The sequence below is a fragment of the Neopsephotus bourkii genome, unplaced genomic scaffold (assembly GCF_033783945.1).
Source record: "Neopsephotus bourkii isolate Nb327-2 ecotype Australia unplaced genomic scaffold, CSIRO-AGI_Nbou_v1 NB_357, whole genome shotgun sequence".
NCBI lineage: Eukaryota > Metazoa > Chordata > Aves > Psittaciformes > Psittacidae > Neopsephotus > Neopsephotus bourkii.
The window spans coordinates 662,286-680,447 of record NW_026900863.1 but is presented as its reverse complement, the minus strand read 5'-3'; the positions used below and the strand labels follow the sequence as shown (position 1 = coordinate 680,447).

General features: G+C 42.7%; 1 protein-coding gene across 8 annotated transcripts in view; it reads left to right on the top strand.

The window, feature by feature from the left end:
- The window catches only part of KCNIP1 (potassium voltage-gated channel interacting protein 1), a 404,820-nt gene that overhangs the window by 272,949 nt on the left and 113,709 nt on the right, over positions 1-18,162 (top strand). Inside the window, exon 1 of one of the 8 annotated variants that reach the window (XM_061348408.1) lies at positions 3,907-4,116. The exons of the other annotated variants lie outside the window; for them this stretch is intronic. Coding sequence (XP_061204392.1) covers positions 4,017-4,116 — 100 coding nt within the window. The 5' untranslated portion in view covers positions 3,907-4,016. Of the gene's footprint in view, positions 1-3,906; positions 4,117-18,162 lie in introns of those variants that run through there. 8 annotated transcript variants of the gene reach the window in all.

The window sequence follows — 18,162 nt, the reverse complement described above, 5'->3', positions numbered from 1 at the left end:
ACGACAGTATTAGAAAAGAAATCATATTTTGGATGTGACTTTCATTCACTGAATAATCTGACCTGGAATTTAACATTATTAGTATTTGAGAAAATACTGAGAGCATTAAAGGAAATATTGAAGGGCTGGAACTGACACATTTGCCGTAAGTTTAACAGAGCTGTATTTAAACAAGATGCACACACGAAGATACTGGGGCATGATGAAGCCTCCCACACACACCATGGAATGAAATATTTATACCATAATCATACTATTAATAAAATGATGGATCAGTCAGTATCTGCTGCAACAACACTCAGCTGGGAGATTGGTTACTGTCAGGAGGAGCAAAGCAGTGTTAGAGCTGAGGAGCAGAAGTGTATGGACTGGCTTGGGAATGCCTGTCCTGAGTTAGCTGTGTAACTGTGTAATCACTGACTGTAAAATGGTCACACACTGCAGCTGGCACTGCTCCTTCTTCATTTGTTGTGGGAAGGGAAGGGCCAGGGAGAAGAGGCCAGGAAGTAGGGGAAAGGTCTGCAGCTCTGCTTGTGCTGCTGCACCCTGGGTGCATCCGTATGGGGGCTCTAGGGGCTCTTTGCAGTGATCTGCCTTGATTTCACTTGGTAGAGGTAATTCTGGGCCATCAGGGATGGTTGGGCTTGATGAGAGCAGTGCACTCTGCAGTGAGTTGCTACCCAGTCAGAGAGCTGCTGGGGTGCTGAACGGGTCATCTTCTTGGACTTGTCCCAGTTTCAAAGGCTTAAAGAAAAAGATAAGAAAATAAAAGGTTTGAGGAGGGGAGGAATGACAGATGGAAATGAGAGGAACTGTTTATCTGCACTGTGAGCTGACAGAGTGGGGTCAAATATTAGATGTGCCCTTGAGGGCAACTGTACAAGATAATTTAGCTAACAGATAGATACTGCCTTGGTGCTCCTGGATTGCTTTCCGTATTCCTGCTGTTTGATGCACATGTGAGTTAGGTTGGAGATCTCTCCTTGTTTGCTGGGAATGGAAGGTGATGTTTCCCACAAGTGTGGGGAGGACCCTGTCACAAGTCAGTTATCTGTGCAGTCTTCAACTTTGCACCTAACCTGCCAGCCCGCCAGACAGACCCATGTGGATACCCAGTTCTGCACCAGTCCCAAGTTTATCTGACAGCAGAGCACTGAATGTGAGCATCTCCAATCTCTTTGCCTGGAGAGAAGCTGTCTGTAATTTTACTTCTAATTCTAACCCTTGTCTTTTTCCCTTGTCTCCTTTCTGTTCTATCCTTCACACACTTTAATTTGTATCTCATGCTGTGAAAACTAACTGCAAAACAGATGCTAATGAAACAGTTACTTAGGGCTAGTGTCCATACATAATGAACTCTCGGGAATGCTGGATTCTGCATGTGTATTGTAGTGATAAACAGACCTTTTTTCCTGTTGTCATACGTCCCTCAGGTGCACTGTGATATCTGCCTAGATAACTTGCCCTTGGCATTGCACACACCACTGGCCAGGCCCCCACCCTTCCTCTTGTAACAGAGAGGAGGAATTAAGTTAGCCGTGCCCACTGCTTCACCACATGGAGGTAGGGGGATGGATAATCACATAACTGCAATCAACTGTAACTGGGTGTTTTCCTCCCAGAACTCTCCTATATTTCTCTGTTGACAGTGTTTTCCTTCACAGAGAATTGCTCAGACTGAAAAACACCCCAACTGAAAATGATACTGAGAGTTTGTTACAAATATGATATACTGCTATGAGGAAGTAACTGGTGGGAAGTGCATAGCCTGCAGGTTTGTTCTGTCATCTTGCCCAAGCTAAATAAGTTTGGATAGGAGTATATTTGAGTACGTTCCTCTTTCTTTCTCTTTCTTTCTCTTCAAAGGCACTGTTACTGGTGGCTTGTGCTGGCCAGAAAAGAAGTGCCCTGAGGTTGGAAAATCCCTTTTTGTCTGTAAAAAGATGAAACCTTTCAAGTAGCTTCCACAATAAGAATACCCTGATTTGATAACAGAAGCCTCACAGAGGAAGGTCTGTGCAAGTCCCTTCTCCAGTTTTTGGGGTGGGAGAGGCCATCCCAGTTGGATCTCATGCACTGAGCATGGGCTCAAGCACAACTTGGACTTCACCTCTTGAATCCAAGCAGGAAGGGCGAATCTATCAAAGTGTCCAGGAGTTGGCTGCTCTGGAAATGCAGCTTCTGTGAAAAAGATTGCCGTGGTTTAAGCATTCTCTGGAATGTTTTTATTTACTGCAAAATAGACTTTTTTGACAAGAAAAAGAAATTCTCTATTTCTTACTTGGTTATGCTGGTGGCTCAGCTGAGAGCAGCAGCAGAGAGCAATGGTACAAGGGCTGGACTGGAGAAATCCCCTTTCCAGAGATAAGATTAATTTTGAATGCTTATGTGCACCACCCACCTCATGTCACTTTTAGTAAGAGTGGAAGTTCTGATCTTGCCCAAAATTAAGCTTAAGTTACTTCTTTTTATCCTCTGTCCCAGTTCCATCAGTAGTTTTGTTTTCTATACTGAAACATTGTTTAATGTTACAAATTATCATCATACCTTATGCCTGGACTGTCCCAAAGGCGATTTTATTTCCATGGCAGTTGAATTTGATACTTCAGTAAATCCCATTTTGTAGTTCGGTACAAGAGGCCTTGGCACTCAAGTCCTCATAACATCATTTAAGTACTTAATGCAACTGGACAAGAATGTCCTGGGAGACCTTAATACAAAACATCAGCTAAAGATAGAAGTGTATAAATGGTTAAAAAGCAATAACTGAAACAATGAGTCAGATTTCATGGTTTCAGATTAGTATTTTTAATATTATAAGAATTGCAATATTAATGTACATTTATACTTTTACATGCATCTATATCTCGCTTTCAAAATCAGGTTATCCCACAAGAGTGGCAGCCATTGCAGACCAAACAAGCACAAGTTACCAAAGAAGTGTCCAGATTCGTGAAAGAATGGCTTTTTTTGTAATTCTGTGCATGTCTGAAACTGGCTGCAAATCTGAGAGCTGAGTGCAGGTAAGAAGGAAGGACCGACAAGTGCTTGCTTAATGTCTGCTGTTAAGGGGCTCCAGTGAGAATAAGCTACTTCAGAGAATCTGTCCCTGTCAGGTTCAAGGACTTAGAAACTGTTTCTGTTTTTCTGAGCGCTTGGAAAAATGCTTCCTGAGGCAGAGCAGAAAGCTGCACAAAATTCTGGCCATGGGCACACTGTGTACTTGATGCCATTTCTTGCCTTTCCTCCCCTGGACACAGCCATGAGCAGCAGCTGACCTACACCAAGGGCAGCTGTTCCACCATCGGCACAAGCCCTAGGGCAGTGCAGGGAGGGGAAAAGATTTTGCTTCTCAATTATTCCCTCAAAATTTAAACCTGAGACTTCTCTCTAACAAGTTTCTTCTTACCACAGTCAGTAATTCCTGTATTTGATGTAAAATGTGTGTGCAGTGTGGGAAAACAAGAAACTCAGATGTGTAAACTAACCTTCTGTAACTGTGTTTCACTCAGTAGGGAAACACAGCATTAGGTCATTTTCTAAATGAAATGATTTTGCTTTGAGTGTTCCGAAGTTCACTTTAGTATCAAGGAAGGAAAACATGTTTGGATTTTTTCCTCTGTGTTGTTGAACTGTGGGGTCTCTCTAAAACTGCAATTCTGTGTGAAAAAAAGAGCCTCAGATTTTACTAGATGTCAGATTCGGTGAATTTTGGCTGTGACAGGAAATGCTAAACAAAGTGGTTACTGTATATTCTGTTGCCTTAGAGACTGAAACATCTGTATCCATGCAGGCAAGTGATGCAGACATGGTAAGATTTGACTTCCTTACATTCCTCTGTTCATCTTGCTGTCAATGGAAATGTTTTATGGTGGGAATATGCTGGGCTCCCTTAGCATTGTATTTATCTGGCTATGTGGCATGTCTTGGGCTAGGAGGGCTTTTTAATTAAAGTCTAACTCTGGAGTCAGGACGCTCCCTAAGGAAAGATGCTTTTACATGAATAATTTTTCAAGATGAACTTGGAGGGACTTGAAATGATTGTTGTACTGGTGATAATTGTTGGATTTGTGAAGGCACTTGAGCAGCTGGGTCTCCTAGAAGGCAATTATGAAGGTAGGATACTAAGAAAGAGAAAATATTTTATTCTGAAAGCCATTTGCTGCAGAGCATTATACATTAATCTGTACGTGGATGTGCAGTGTTTGAGTGTAAGAGGAGCTGAATAGTAGCTGAAATAACTTCAAATGCTTTCTTCAGACAATTGAAATGTATTTAAATGTCAATATAGTATTGTAGCTCTCACTGCAGCTCTGAAAATAAATGGGACATAATCTTAAACTGTTCTTTGCCTGTGTTTAAGATTGTTTCAAGAACTTCATTACAGATCTGATTGCTTTAGTAAGCTGCAGCATGCATTCTGAAGCTCGGGATGAAAGAAGGAGTTACATTTTAGTAAGTTTGCTGTTTTAACTTCTCATTTTGTGCTAATTGCTGGAAGCATTATGGCTTCTTTTAGCTCTTGGCTATTGCTAGTAGAAAATCCAGAAATCTTACTGAGCTTATGTGGATGAATGTTTCTGTTGTAAGCATTTTAGCTCTCTTTCAGAATATTTAACATATCTGCCTGGTCTTGCTCTCTAGTCTCATGTATGTTTTAGGAAACACCACGGATTGAAATGTAAATGTATTTTGTAGCAGATAGTTTAAGTGTGCTGACTGTTAAAGGTACTTTAATTCTTGTTACCTCTCTGTTTTTATAAACAACGTGATTCATGTAGAGACACGGAGATATTAAATAGAGGCAGAAGGGATGAATTTTAGACAGTGAGCTCTATAAATCAAAACATGTCTGTGCAGATAGTCTCACTGTTTAATAGGAACAGCAGATTTACAGTGTTCCGAAATGTTCCTGAATATGATATATATTGAGCAGCTGCTTTTTATAGCAACTTGAGGGTCAATTTTCATGGTAAGCTACAAGTACGCAGGAATTAAAATAACCTTCAGCTAGCCAGAGATACCAAATTATTCCTTTCTGCTTCAGAACTCATGACAACCTAGAAAAAGCAAGGTTGTTTGCCTCATATTAATTACGTTACAACATTTAGTACAAGGTTCCAAGAACCTTGGAGACCAGAAGCAAGTACATTACCAGAGGTAAAAAGTCCTGAAACTTTTGGTTCCTTGATGGTTTGATTCATTTTAGTTCGCATGCATGTACCTGTTTCTCCTACTTCCTGTTGCTTTGAGTACTTTTCCTAACCTCTTCTATGTTTGGATTCATTCAGAGGTACTTGGTGCTGATTGTTGCCCAGCATTTTGAAGCTAGGGCAGTGATACAGACTGTTAGTGTATTGCTTTATGTACCAGCTCTAACTTTGCAAGGTCTATTGATATGATTAAATTGTGCAAGCAAGACAGAGTACAACAGAAAAACCCACTTACTCTGGCTTTTGTGAGCCTTTACGAGTCTGTGTGCTTCTATCACAGGAAATTGTTATAAGAACCCAGTGTACAGTTAATTTCCTGCCTCCAGCTCTAGCAAAGTCTGCTATGAATTAGTCTATCTGAGCACCAGGGTTTTTAATCCTTTTGTTATCTGCCTGAATGTATTCAAAGATGCTACTTAGAAACTGGGTTGGGTTTTTTTTAAAGGCATTGAAAAAAGAAGTTTTAGGAGAGAGCGTTTCTTGGGTTTGGGTGGCTGCACCTTCCCTGCACCCGGTCTCCTCGTGCTTGTGAGCTCTACTCATGTCAGGAGGGGGGAATTGCACACTTGGTAGCCCAGCTCCTAAGGAGAGGGAAGGTTTGGGATATGATCCTAAGCATTTGGGAATGATCCTGAGCAAATCAGAATGATGTCTTGTTTCCTGATGAAGTTTAAGTTGCAACCTTGATCAGGAGATTGGGAATACTTTGTGAATTATACTGGAGAAGGGATAAGGTAAACTCTACATTAAGATGCTAGAACTTCAGGATAAATTGACATATTCAGATTTTATAGTTTGGACACATACACAATTATGGCTTCATTGCAGTTGCTTCTGCAATGTCCACCCTTGGATAAGAACATACAGCTCCAGTGAAGCTCTTGTCCTTGGGAAGTCTGCTGCTTGCTTTGCTTTAAGGTGAGATGCTTGAATGAGGTTGTCACTCATGTTTTTTCCAGCAGAGACTATTGACTGTTTGCTACAACAGGTTAGTTCTTAATGCTTGTGTGCTGGCTGTTACACAAAGAAATTATACTTAATGTTCTGGTCAGAAAAATGTTTTAACTGCTTTTAACTACTGTTGATATTAAACCATGACAATAGCCCTGCTTGATCCTGTAGGAGTATGATGCTTCATAGGAATCTACGCTGCCAGTATAGTATAAATTTCTCAAGTCTGGGTTATCCTAGCAAAAAAAAAGGCAATTTCTATGGCCACACTTTGTTATGCAAAGAGGAAATAGGTATCAGATACATGCAGCAGTAGAAACGTGTGTGCTAAACCTCAAGCACGGTGTATGGAGTGCTAGCAGACAACAGCTGAAATAGCTGGAAGGTCTTCTTGGCCTAGATAACTCATGGCTGCAGTTCCAGCTTCCTGGAACAGTTGTGGACCTTGCTTGTCCTGAGCAGCTTACAGAAACACACTGCTAATATACTGTCTATATGCTGAAACCAATGTAGTTATTATTTAAACTTATCAGTACTCTCTATATAGAGACTTTCAAAGTGACTTTCTCAAACATGAAATCTACAATCTATACATTTTTAAAGAGAGAACAGGACCATAATTACCATGGGCAGAAACAGGCTGAACTTCTTGAAACTCTGCACCCTTCCAGCCCATAACAGATATGCTCTTCTGAAGGTCCCTGTCACTGAAAGGGGATGCTAGCACTGGAGTTGGAGATCCTGCCTCTGTCTGCCCTTCTGCGCCTACTCTGACATCTGGGAGCACCTGGACAGGCAAGGCATCTAAGAAGACTTTGTGATATTCTGTCTAAACATTAAATGGAGCACTGAAACTTATATGCTGCTTCTCAAAAGCATTAGCTCAAACCACTTGCCATTCACGGAGCCACGGGGAGGACTTCAGAGTTTTCCTAACTGAGATTGTGTTTGTGTCCAAAACTGGGTTTGAAACAATAATGAAAATGTCACAAAACCCAAATGCTCCCATGCCATGTCCCATCTGCTCCGTTTGTATTAAAATGCAGTACTGAACAGTTTTTGCAGCAGCTGCTCCACACTACATGTTCCTGAAGAAGATCAGTGCCAGCTCCAGCCTGTGGCTTACGAGTTAAAGGGAAGGAGTAACATGTCTCCCAACAGAGCAGGAGGCAGCTTTTAGCTTCCATGAGATACCAGATTTACTGTCTTAGTGATGAGGATCCACAGCCTCTGTGCAAGGACTCCTGTAATCTGGCCATGCCTTAGCAGGGAGTATCAAACTGAAATTTCACTCTGGACTGTCAGATCTGGTGGGGTGACTGATTTATGTTACCTCTCAGCAACTGGGTAAATAATCAGGCTGATAAACCACTTTTGTTAAAGGCCAAAGAAACACTGTGGGCCAGTCAGGGCCAAATGTGAGTAACCTGCACCAAGAATCAGCACAGCACATCAATTACAGGGCTGAAATTATCACCCAGTATTCTCCCCAAATCTCTCTTGGGCCCTGCACTCCCAGCCCTAGCACCACTGCGAGAATTATCTGTAATACTTATTTCATGCATGAAGTCTTAGCCCTTTGCAGGGAGCTCTTTGCCAACAGCCATCCCGGAGTGCTCATGTTGTGAGTGCAGAGACACAGCTCACTGGGGTCTGAGAATCAAGGAAACTGCTCTGAAGACTGTTCTACTGTGTCAGGTGTCTGTAGTTTCCCACTGAAAGGCTGCATACCCAGTTGTTTCCTTCGTAGTGACAACTGAAGTTACGGAAATAGCATTCTTGTGAATAGGCTAAACCCCCCAGTTCCCTCAGCCCTTCTTTCTCAGACTTGATTCTCCAGACCCTTCCCCAGCTTCGTTGCCCTTCTCTGGACCTGCTCCAACAAGTACCATATGTGTTGGTGCTTGGCATGTGTGGGGCACATTGACTCCTTTACCCAAAGCACAACACACAACGTACCTCCAAGAGACTCTCCAGCTCTGGGTCAGCACCTCTGCTTTGGTCTGCATGCAGTTACCATGATCAGCCTAAAACCAGGAAGTTTCAGTGGTGTTACTTGGTGTCATTAATGAACATTTTCTGGGGATGTGTGCTTCAGCTGTGACTCAGCATGAGCTGTTTGTAGCAAGTACACTGTTCTGTTCCAGCTCTGGGATTTTTACCTGTTGCATATCCTTGGCTTTACAAGTGGCTGGCAAAATCTTTAGAAAGCATTTATACCTACAGGGGAGCTCCGGCCTGCAAATCACTGTGCACATTCAAGTAAGCTAACAGGGTTGTGCCACTGCCTGTGAACATAGAACAACCAAAGGCAAGGGTCTCCTGAATAGAAATAAGCTTGTTTGCTCCCTCTGCAATGGCCTTTCTATGGCCAAACTGTGACAGGAGTGTGTCAGAGGTTTTCCTCTCACTTCTCCAAGATGATGCTCAGACAGACAGGATGTCTTTTTCTCTCTATACTCAATTTATTCATATATAAAATGGAATTAAAAGTAATGACCAGATTCTGTTTCCTACAAGCTTAATCTTTACCATAAAATCCTTGGAACTTTTAAATGGAAAGGTGTTAAATCAGTAGACTAAACCTTATGAATCTGTTGCAGTGTGTGCAATTATGTACTGCTGTGCACATAATAAACTTCTCACTCTGCCACTACTGACGAGAATCATCAGAGTGATCACCGAATTCATGCCTTAGAAGTTGTGGGAGAGATCACAGGCAACGTGGTGGGTGTAATGCACAATCAGGATCCCGACTTTGTGTCACTGATCTTACTTTGCTCTTGGTTTGTAATAGCAGCTGGATATTTTACATCTCTGCTTTTCACCTTCGCTTAAAAAGTCTTTCCACTGAAAGTGCTTGATGCTTCCCAGGTAAATAGAGAGCTGCAGCTTCCTCATATCCTCAGCCATAGACTCTTACTTCAGGTGTAGAAGGTAACAAAATAAGATTCAGTGTTAGTGAATAATTCCTAATAAGTTGTCAAGATGGAAAAGGCAGCAAAACAACTTAGGGCAGACAGATGTACCTCTCGGCTGGGGAGGAGCATGAACATCAGAGCAGGATGGGTAAGAACTGAGGTCTTCCGTGATTCCTACTCCTACAGAAGAGAATTTCTAAAACACCATACAGATTCTGTCTCCTCAGTTTTTAGTGTTGTTTTGTATGCCAGTGCCTGAATAGAATTGGTTTCTCTCATTGGCACACTGCTGTCAGTCCCGTCTTTCTCTATTAAGCAAAAAGGCTATTTTTATTCTGGCAGGCAGCCTGTGTTTATATCAGCTGTTATTCAGTCTACCAAACATCCTAGATAGAGGACATCAGCAAGGAGGGTGAGAGGATCTGATAATCCTGATAGGAGTCAGATTGACTTCTGGGGAGGCATAAGGTCTGTTTGTTACACACTGTATAGATGTGCCTGCCACCATCTCATCAGGGAACTCAGAGTGTGGAGGGAGAAAAGATGTCAGGGGGCTAACCTGCTTCAGGTACCATAGGCCAAAGGGTAGGCTGTAGGTGAAGGCCAAACGTGGTAAAAAGACAAACCTAACTGACTCTTGGCAGCACAAACAGCAAGTAGGCACTTCAATCAGTACTGAGTGTTCCTTCCTTGCTTCCTCCTGCAAGGCAATGCTAAAACACTGTACTTTATCTCAGAACTAAAGTACAGTGAGTCTCACCATGAGTCTCACCCTGTGATCATGCTCCCTACTTGTGTATCATAAATTGCAGTGTGATGCTGAGACCCACAGCTGACACAGGGTGCAGCTGATTGCATATTGTGGGGAAGGTGGCCAAGGCCACCAGGCACCAGCACTGTCCTTTCTTCCTTTGGATCCATTAGTTGGAAGGGTTTTGTTTAGTTCCTCACAAGAGACAACCCCAGGCTGTGAGATGGAACATGAATGGACACTGTCACCAGGTTGTATTTGTCCCATTCATCCAGGCTCCTTTCTAAACAGAATTTCAAGGCCCTTTCCTTCATTTCTCATACCTCATTCCATGCTAAGGGATTCAGCCGAGCGCAGAGGTACAGAACAGCCCATACACTGGTGGTGCTCTGGGTGATCCTGTTCCCTCTTGTTTCTTAGAGAACTACAGGCAGAAGGTGGTCCGTCAGCCTGTTGTGCAAAAGCAGGGAAATAAACAGTCACTTGGAGCTGTTGTAAGAATAATGCAGAATTCTTCTGCTGTTCTTCACACAGGTTCTCTCCTGAAACTGGAGATGCTACATTATGGCCCTGATTCCTGTGAGCGTATTTGCACAACTTCCAAACATAGTGTGCACACAGCTTTTCCTTCACTTTGATTTAAGGGTGGCTGCCCTCATTTCAAGCATTGCTTGATCAATATTTGTGTCAGGAAAATGATCTGTGTACACATGAAAGAAGGCTGCATGTGAAGTCCAGTTGTTCAGTTGGGTTTTATAAGTGTAGCTATTTGCTCAAAGTCAGAGGCAGCTTTTGCACAAAGTAAGATTAACTTCTTATCCCATAAAATAATATTTTAAAGTTTCTATAGCCTTTAAAATCCCACTTAAAACAGGTATGACCATAATGTTTAATTCATTTATTTGAACTCATGCAGTTTAATTCATTTATTTCAGCTTAGACTGAAGTATGTTTATTTGCAAGTGGACTCCAGGGGCTGGTGTGTGTGAGTGGCTGTGATACCCAGTGGAGCTGGCATTTGGCTTTTAATGAAAGCTGAACAATTTGTCACCTTTGTCACTAGGAGGGAATGAGGAGTCACTTTGCTGTGGGCTAGTGAACTGCTCTGGTTTATGGCAGTTAGAGTGTGCTTGTGTGACCACAAATTCACTTGTTTCATTATTTGGGTTAGAACTCTTGTAAAGAAAAGAAGTATTTCATCAGTCTTTTTCACTTAATTTCATTGGTGTTTTCACTGAGAGCAGAGTTCTGAGATGTTGACACATTCACATTAATAATGATGCTATTTCTTATAGTCACTAAAACTTAGACTATGAAGAGTTTTATATATAAGTTTCAACCTGAAAAAGTCTGTAAGAGATTCCCTCAGCCGTGCCAAAACTTTGCTTCATTGTGTCTGAGGACTCAATAGCACCTACAACCCCTTTAGTCTTTTTTGAGTGATGCCCTTTAAGAAACAGCCAAATTTTAGTACTCTCTCATCACATAGAAAATAAAATGACAAGCATTGAAAATGCTGATCTAGTGAAAGGTGACCCTGCCCTAGCAGGAGGTTGGAACTAGGTGGTCTTTGAGGTCTCTTCCAATCCAAACCAGTCTGTGATTCTATGGTTAGTGTCTTGTGACTATGAGCAACTGGTACCTTGTCCAAGTGCATACCAGGCAGCTTCTTTGCCTAAACACTCAACAAAGGAGTTAAAAATAATAGTAACAGTAAAAAAGCCTCACAAATAGGACAACATTCCATGCTCCAGATGTATAAACTACTTCAGCCCCAGAAACCTAGGAAGGGTCTTGAGCTAGAGCGTAAGGAATGGATTTGTGCTGTTGAGCTGCAGCAGATACATAGTACAGGCAGGGTCAGTGCTGCAGACACAGGTTCACCAGTGAAGTGTGCTCTTCTCCTTCTAAGATGAGTGGGCATCCTTGGAGATAGCACCCTGGAAGGCTCTAAACGGACATTTTAAAGCTCAAGAGGAGCTGGAAAACCTAAAGAAGCTCACATCCAGGACAGCACAGGTTTTAGCATCCTAATCAGCCTCCAGAAATTTCTGAGACTTTTTACCTCGGGCAGGAGCTGCTGGTGTCCCCAGGGGAAATGGTATCTGCACAAGGAAGGGTGAGCTCTAAGTGTCACTGTGAGCTGTTGTCATGTTGGAGCTTCAGTGTCAGCAACGGTGCACGGCTCCATGTCAGCATTGCACCTCCATCCACATTCATGGAATGTATATACCACTGAAAAACCTTACCACAGGACAAGGCAGGTGGAAACTGGATGCAAGATATAGTGAGCTTATATGAAAACCTGTCTCTATTTACAGCTGCATCATCTCAATTCTTTCTGAAAGATTAGGGGAGCTTCTTTGGCCCCATGATTTCCACAGAGTCCACTGTGGTGGACATCATCTCTCTAGGGCATTCACAGGATGTTACTCTACTAATACCAACTTCATATGGACAAAGTGCCAATTTTATATCTCAAAACCTTCTAGCTTTGAGCTTGTTATTAATTCAAGTTTGCTGCACTGTAAAGTGGGGAAAAACTTTTTGCTGTAGTCTGTGCTTTTCCATTAAACACCTGACCCACTTTTGTCCTAACTGGATGCTTCTGTGTTTAAAATTGCTTCATAGTTCACTTCTCCTGGATTCAAAGGATTTTACCAGTTGTCAAAATTGTCCCCCTTTTTTTGCCTTTTGTCCTGACCTCTGAATTGTTACTATTCTTAAAGAATTTCTTCTACTGTGTCATTTGATGAGGTGGAAAAAGATGAATTCAATAAACATCCCAACAGTGTTGAGACGACCTAATTCTGACACCTTCAGGAAGGTGGTTCCACGCCAGCCCCCACCCCAGCTTATTCTTGTGAAGCTTTTACTGTACAATATGCATGTTTTAGGAGGGGAAAAAGAAGAGGTGCTCCATAAAACTGTGATGTGTATTAGTTTTCATTTACCATATAGTTCAAAATACTGTGCTATTGTGCTTTCTATAGCACATTTTTTAATGCTTTGGTCTCCTATTGTCCCACATACAGCCATTAATGTGTAGTGTCCTGGTTAATACACACTGAATGAATGTATTTCATCGAAAATGTAGGTAAATCATTTTCTTCTACCCCAGTGGTGGTGTACTGTAGTTCTATCAGGTGTCACAGTGTTATACACTGAAGGTGGAGGATCATTGCCTTGTATGAGCCAAAAAGCGCAGGGTGAAGAGGCAGCCCAGAAATGAATGCAAGGGGAGGACTTCAAGGATCCCACTTCAGGAGATATCTTCCCACACCAGAAAAAAAGGAGAAAGGCAGCCCACAGGAGTGAAATATCCTGAAGAAAAAGCACTTCTGTGACATCTGAAGAGGTTAAATACAGCCTTGGAGATGGACAGGTTAGGGTGCAGTGAACCAAAGAGATGTTATGAACCAGAGGGCTCCTTCTGCACTTCTTCTATATCCATGGCCATCAAGGGTGTCCCTGTGTGGTACTGATGCTGATGCACAAGGCAGCAGCCATGGACCCATCTTGGGAATTTCTTTTGGCAGGGCAGGATACATTACATCTCCAGGGTCATCCAGTCTAGCATAGCAAGTGAGCTGATATATGAGTCTAATAGAATTTTAAGACTTACTAAGATGACAAAAGCAAATCATTATACAGTACTGGAACTAGGGAGACCTGGATCTGTTGCTTATTCTATCACCTCTTTCTTTTACCACACCCTATGATGGTTTTTCTCCTTAAATAAGAATAGCTCCAGTAATTGCTTTCTCTGCTTTTTCTTTCCCAAAACCATGAATAGGTCACTTGCTTCCTGTTGACCTAAGTTTAGTTCCTAGCACAACTGCATGCTGGCTTGTTTCTCCGTATCAGCAGGTTCTCTGTTGCTGGCCATCTGCTTGCCATACACTGCCCCTATTGCTGAGCATTTGCTTTTCTTGATTTTCCTCTTCATGTTTATAAAACTTGAGGATCCTGTGCTGCAACCTCCTGCAGAGCAGAGAGTTTGAAGAGCAGTGGGGACCTCTGTAAGGATCAAGTTCCTACCACCAGTCTGTCCCTGCAAAGGGGCTCAGGGAAAGCGTGAGGTCAGTGCTGCTCAGAACAGGAAGGTCAGGGTTGCTGTGGAGTGTGCAGGCACTGCTGGCAGGTTTGTATCCTGCAGGAGCAAGCAGCGAATCAGCAGGCTGTACTGGAGCATTTATACCCCTTCCCACCTTTTGAAGGTTTCAGTAGTGCTCCCTGCAGCTGTTTGCACTTTCACGTCTTGATTTTAAAAGCATCTTTGGGAGCTCAGCGTTTAGAACTCCCCACTGGGCCTTTTAAATACTAAAGGAAAAGGTTGAAAGCAGTTGTCGTTGAGTACTGAGCACAAATGACAACTCCAGGTACACACACGCATATGGTTAAGAAGAATAAAGAAAACAAATGTGATGGGACTTCTGGGAGAAACTTGAGTACCACCAATGCAAACGAGGAACAAACTGGAAAGTGAACCCCATGAGCAATCTCCTGCAGCCCTGTCTTTTAAGCCATCATTACTCCTGACTTCTCCCCTTGCCTGCTTCATCCCTGCAGCTCTGACTCTCTCAGATCTATTCAACAGACAAAGAAACTGGTGGCAACATAAAGAATTGGGTATTGTACTAATCAAGCCAGCAGAAGCAAAAAGCCTTATTTATGCTTATTTATGGCATGGCTGCTCCCTATCCCAGTAGTAACAGCCTTCTGCTTGTCCTCATCAGGTCTCATAATGCTTGCAAAGGAGACTATTTAGCTTGACTTCTGTTTTACAGGCAGAGACGGTGTGACCAGGCTGCAGATGTCATGCAGCTGTCACCTTCAAATCTTCTGTTTTCTGCAGGCCTGGCTCAGCTTCATGGCTCTGAGCTTCTTGGGACACTGGCTCTTCCCCACAGAAGGTCTTGAAGGTTCTCCCCTGCACTGTGTCTACAGATTTTGCTTTCAAGGGGGAGGCCAGTTCTGTGTGAATAGGCTTTACAGAACACCTGCGAGAAGAGTTTTTCTTCCTGGTGTCTGCTTGGATGCTTGGGGCTGGCCCCCTGCAGATAATACTGAACTGCTGTGCATCTAAGCAGAGCAGGTTAATAACCCTGCACTGCATGCCCACAGCTACCGTTGTACACAAGAGCTTTTGCTTAATATAGTATTGAAGCTATATTAGTCTGTACATTAACACCATGTGTAAAAAGGACTCTGAACCGCCTGAAAACTAGCACTGTAGGCTTCACAGACCCTACCTACTAGGCTGCTGGAGGCTTTGCAAGCCCTTTAATAGCCCCCAGCTACTAAAGAAGCATTTACCATAGGTCGTAAAAGTAAACACAAATGCAGCAAATCCAATTACTGTGGAAAAGCAAACGTCTGAGTGCGAGATGAAGGAAGCTGTTCGTGAATGCCTGACAAGAAATTTATTGAACATATTAAATTATACACCTTTCCCAGAATAGCTGGAGTTTAAAAAAGGATATATTGCAGCACAGCTCAATCAAGAACAAAAACACAAGCCTGGTTCACATCTGACTTAGGACAACTTACACACAAGGATGACTTTGAAAGCGAGACAACAGCTTTGAACTCCTCAGCACGCCATTGCGCAAATACAGCCGCATGCAAATGATAAAGCAACCTCTCAGTACATCGAAGCAGTGACAGCCCCCTGCACCATAAACCAGGACACAGGCAATAGAAATAGAAAAGGGAGGTGTGAGGAACAAGCACAAAGGCAGCACCCAGGGGCTCTGCTGCCCAGCCCTGGAGCATGGCTAAAGGGACTTGAGAAGGGGCGATGTGATGTCAAGTCCAGCCCTTTCTAGTCACAGGCTGCCAGGGACCCCATAAAGCATTCACTCTCCAGAATACTTGCAGGAGTCACTGTAAAGCACCAAAAGCTGGGAAAACAGGAAAAATCCACAGCTGCAGTGAATTCTAGGTCTGTGCAGTAGCGGGGTGGCTGCTGATAAAAGGGGCTTTCAGGAAGCAGGCTGCAGTCCATGCTGCAGAAGGCAGAAGTCACCTCCAGGTGTGAGCCAGGAGCATGTCCCAGGGTGCAACTGAGAGAATTCATTTCATTGTAGAGCATGATTTTGTATTAAAAAGTTGGTGTGTGGAGAACTGGGCTCAGACAGGTACAAACAGCTGCTTTTATTATTTCCTGCAAAATGTGAAGGCCTCATTGTAGCAGAGCATTGTCAGGATGGTGTGTTCCAGCCTCAGGGCAACTAGCTGATACAGAGCTTGTGGTTCTGTAATATCTAGTTCTGCCACCTGAATTCTGATAATCAACAGGTTACTGTCCAGAAAATTGCATTGGTTCTAAATTTATGCATGGGAACGAGATAGCAAAAACTTCCTGAACAGCGCAGGAGTGGGGCTGGATTTTAGTTTTCTGGTCTGGTGAGAAAGGTTAATGAATGTTGTACATCCATATGAAAATAGTGGAAGGGAGAGTGAGCAGCTAACAACAGCAAGAGTGCCTGAGCTAGAGGAAACAGCACTATTTGCTCTGTCACTGCCTTTCTTGCATGTTCTTTCTGGGAATTTCATCTATCACATCTCCTGATATCCTTTAATACCTACAGCTTTGTATAGGGCTTCAGCACATTATACGTGTGTACAAGGTATTAAGGTGTGGAAGGGCTTTAGTAGGAAAAGGGAAGACACCTTTTTCAGGTAGTTTCCATACCAAACACAGAGGATCTCTTTGGCTATCATAGTTTCCCCTGGTGTGTCTGAGGCAAGCTGGCAGACTGCCCTGTGGGGGTAAGGCAGCGCAGGCACTGCCATCACACAGACTCCTCTGGACCCAATTTGATCCATACATCTGCCCCAAGGCAGCTTCTGGCAGCTGCTTTCTGACTTGTCCATAAATCCCACCAATGTGGAGGCTCCAATTTCCATGAATTTATTCCATTTATTCTGTTTACTCCATAAATAGGTAATATATTTCAGTGCTTTGTTACCTTTTCTGGTATAAAGTTTTTTCGTCATACCAAATTGATTCATCCTTGTAAACCTTGAAGCTTGTTACTTCTCTGGAGCTCTTCCTCTGCACTGGTCTTTTGTGTCCTTTATCATCTCTTTTTGGCCTCTCCTTTCCTGAGCAACCTCAATTTGTTTAGGTCTTGTTTATTAGATCGATCATCCTCGCTGCTCTGGACTTACCGTAGTTGTCTTGTATCATTCTGGGTGTGCGTGAGCCAAAACTGGACCTTGTGCTCCAGCTGAGGCCTCGATAATATGGAGAAGAGTTAGAAGATCTGTTTCATTTGTCTTGTAAGTTATCACTGTGTTTGTAGAAAAGCATTTGCCTGTTTTTTTGTTGCATGTGGGCTTTCATCCTCTGTAGCTCCTGAAGATTTTTATGGAGCTCTAATCCCAGTAAAATTCTTTCCCATCCCACATTTGTGAGATAATTATTCCAACATCAATGCAGATTTTGCTTTTGTTCCTGTTGAATAGAAATCACTGAGTTTTGTTTGTTGTAAGATACTTTTAAATCTACCTTTTCTCTTCAACCTGTTTCCCCCCTTTCCCAGTTTGGTATTACCTGCAAGCCTAATAAACACACTAATTCATCTGCCATCCATAATAACTGAGGCTAGCCCTAGGACAACTCCCCCATGAGGCTTAGTTTTTTTTGTATCTTCTATTTTGGGAATGAACCTTTGACGCTACTTTGAGTAGTTTTTCAAGTATTTCTGCATTCACCCCCTAGTATTTTCATGCAGACTGTGGTTTCTTAGCTTATATACAAGAAAGTGAGCTGAACTACTGTGAAAAGCTTTAGAGAAATCAAGATGTGACACAAAATCTATTGTCTTACTATTGAAGGAAATGAGATTGGTTCGACATCAATTACTCTGAACAGATCCAATCAGGCAGCCACTTATATTCTTGTGATTTGCTCGTGATTTTCTCTCTGCTTACCAATTGTTTAGTTCTATTTGTTTGTAGGAACTGCACCTAAGCTGGTAGGTATCTTAATTCCCCATCTCCTCATCCTCTGCCTTTTGTAAAGACTGGAAGTGTATTTATCTTGTTTCAGTCTTCTGCACCTCATCCCTGCCAATAACTCTGAACAACCCTGAGGTTTCATCAGCTGAGGATGGATATCAGGCCCAGCCAGTTTCAGACCCTCTGGCTTATCTAAGTATCCTCTAACCTCTTCCTTCCCTGTTAAAAAATCTAGTCCCCTGTCACTGCTTTTTATCAGTTCCCATACTTTGGTTAGAGTCCAGTCTGGATGACACCTTTTCTAGTTGATTTTTTTCCTCATCCCATGTGAAAAAACTGATTAATTCTACAACCT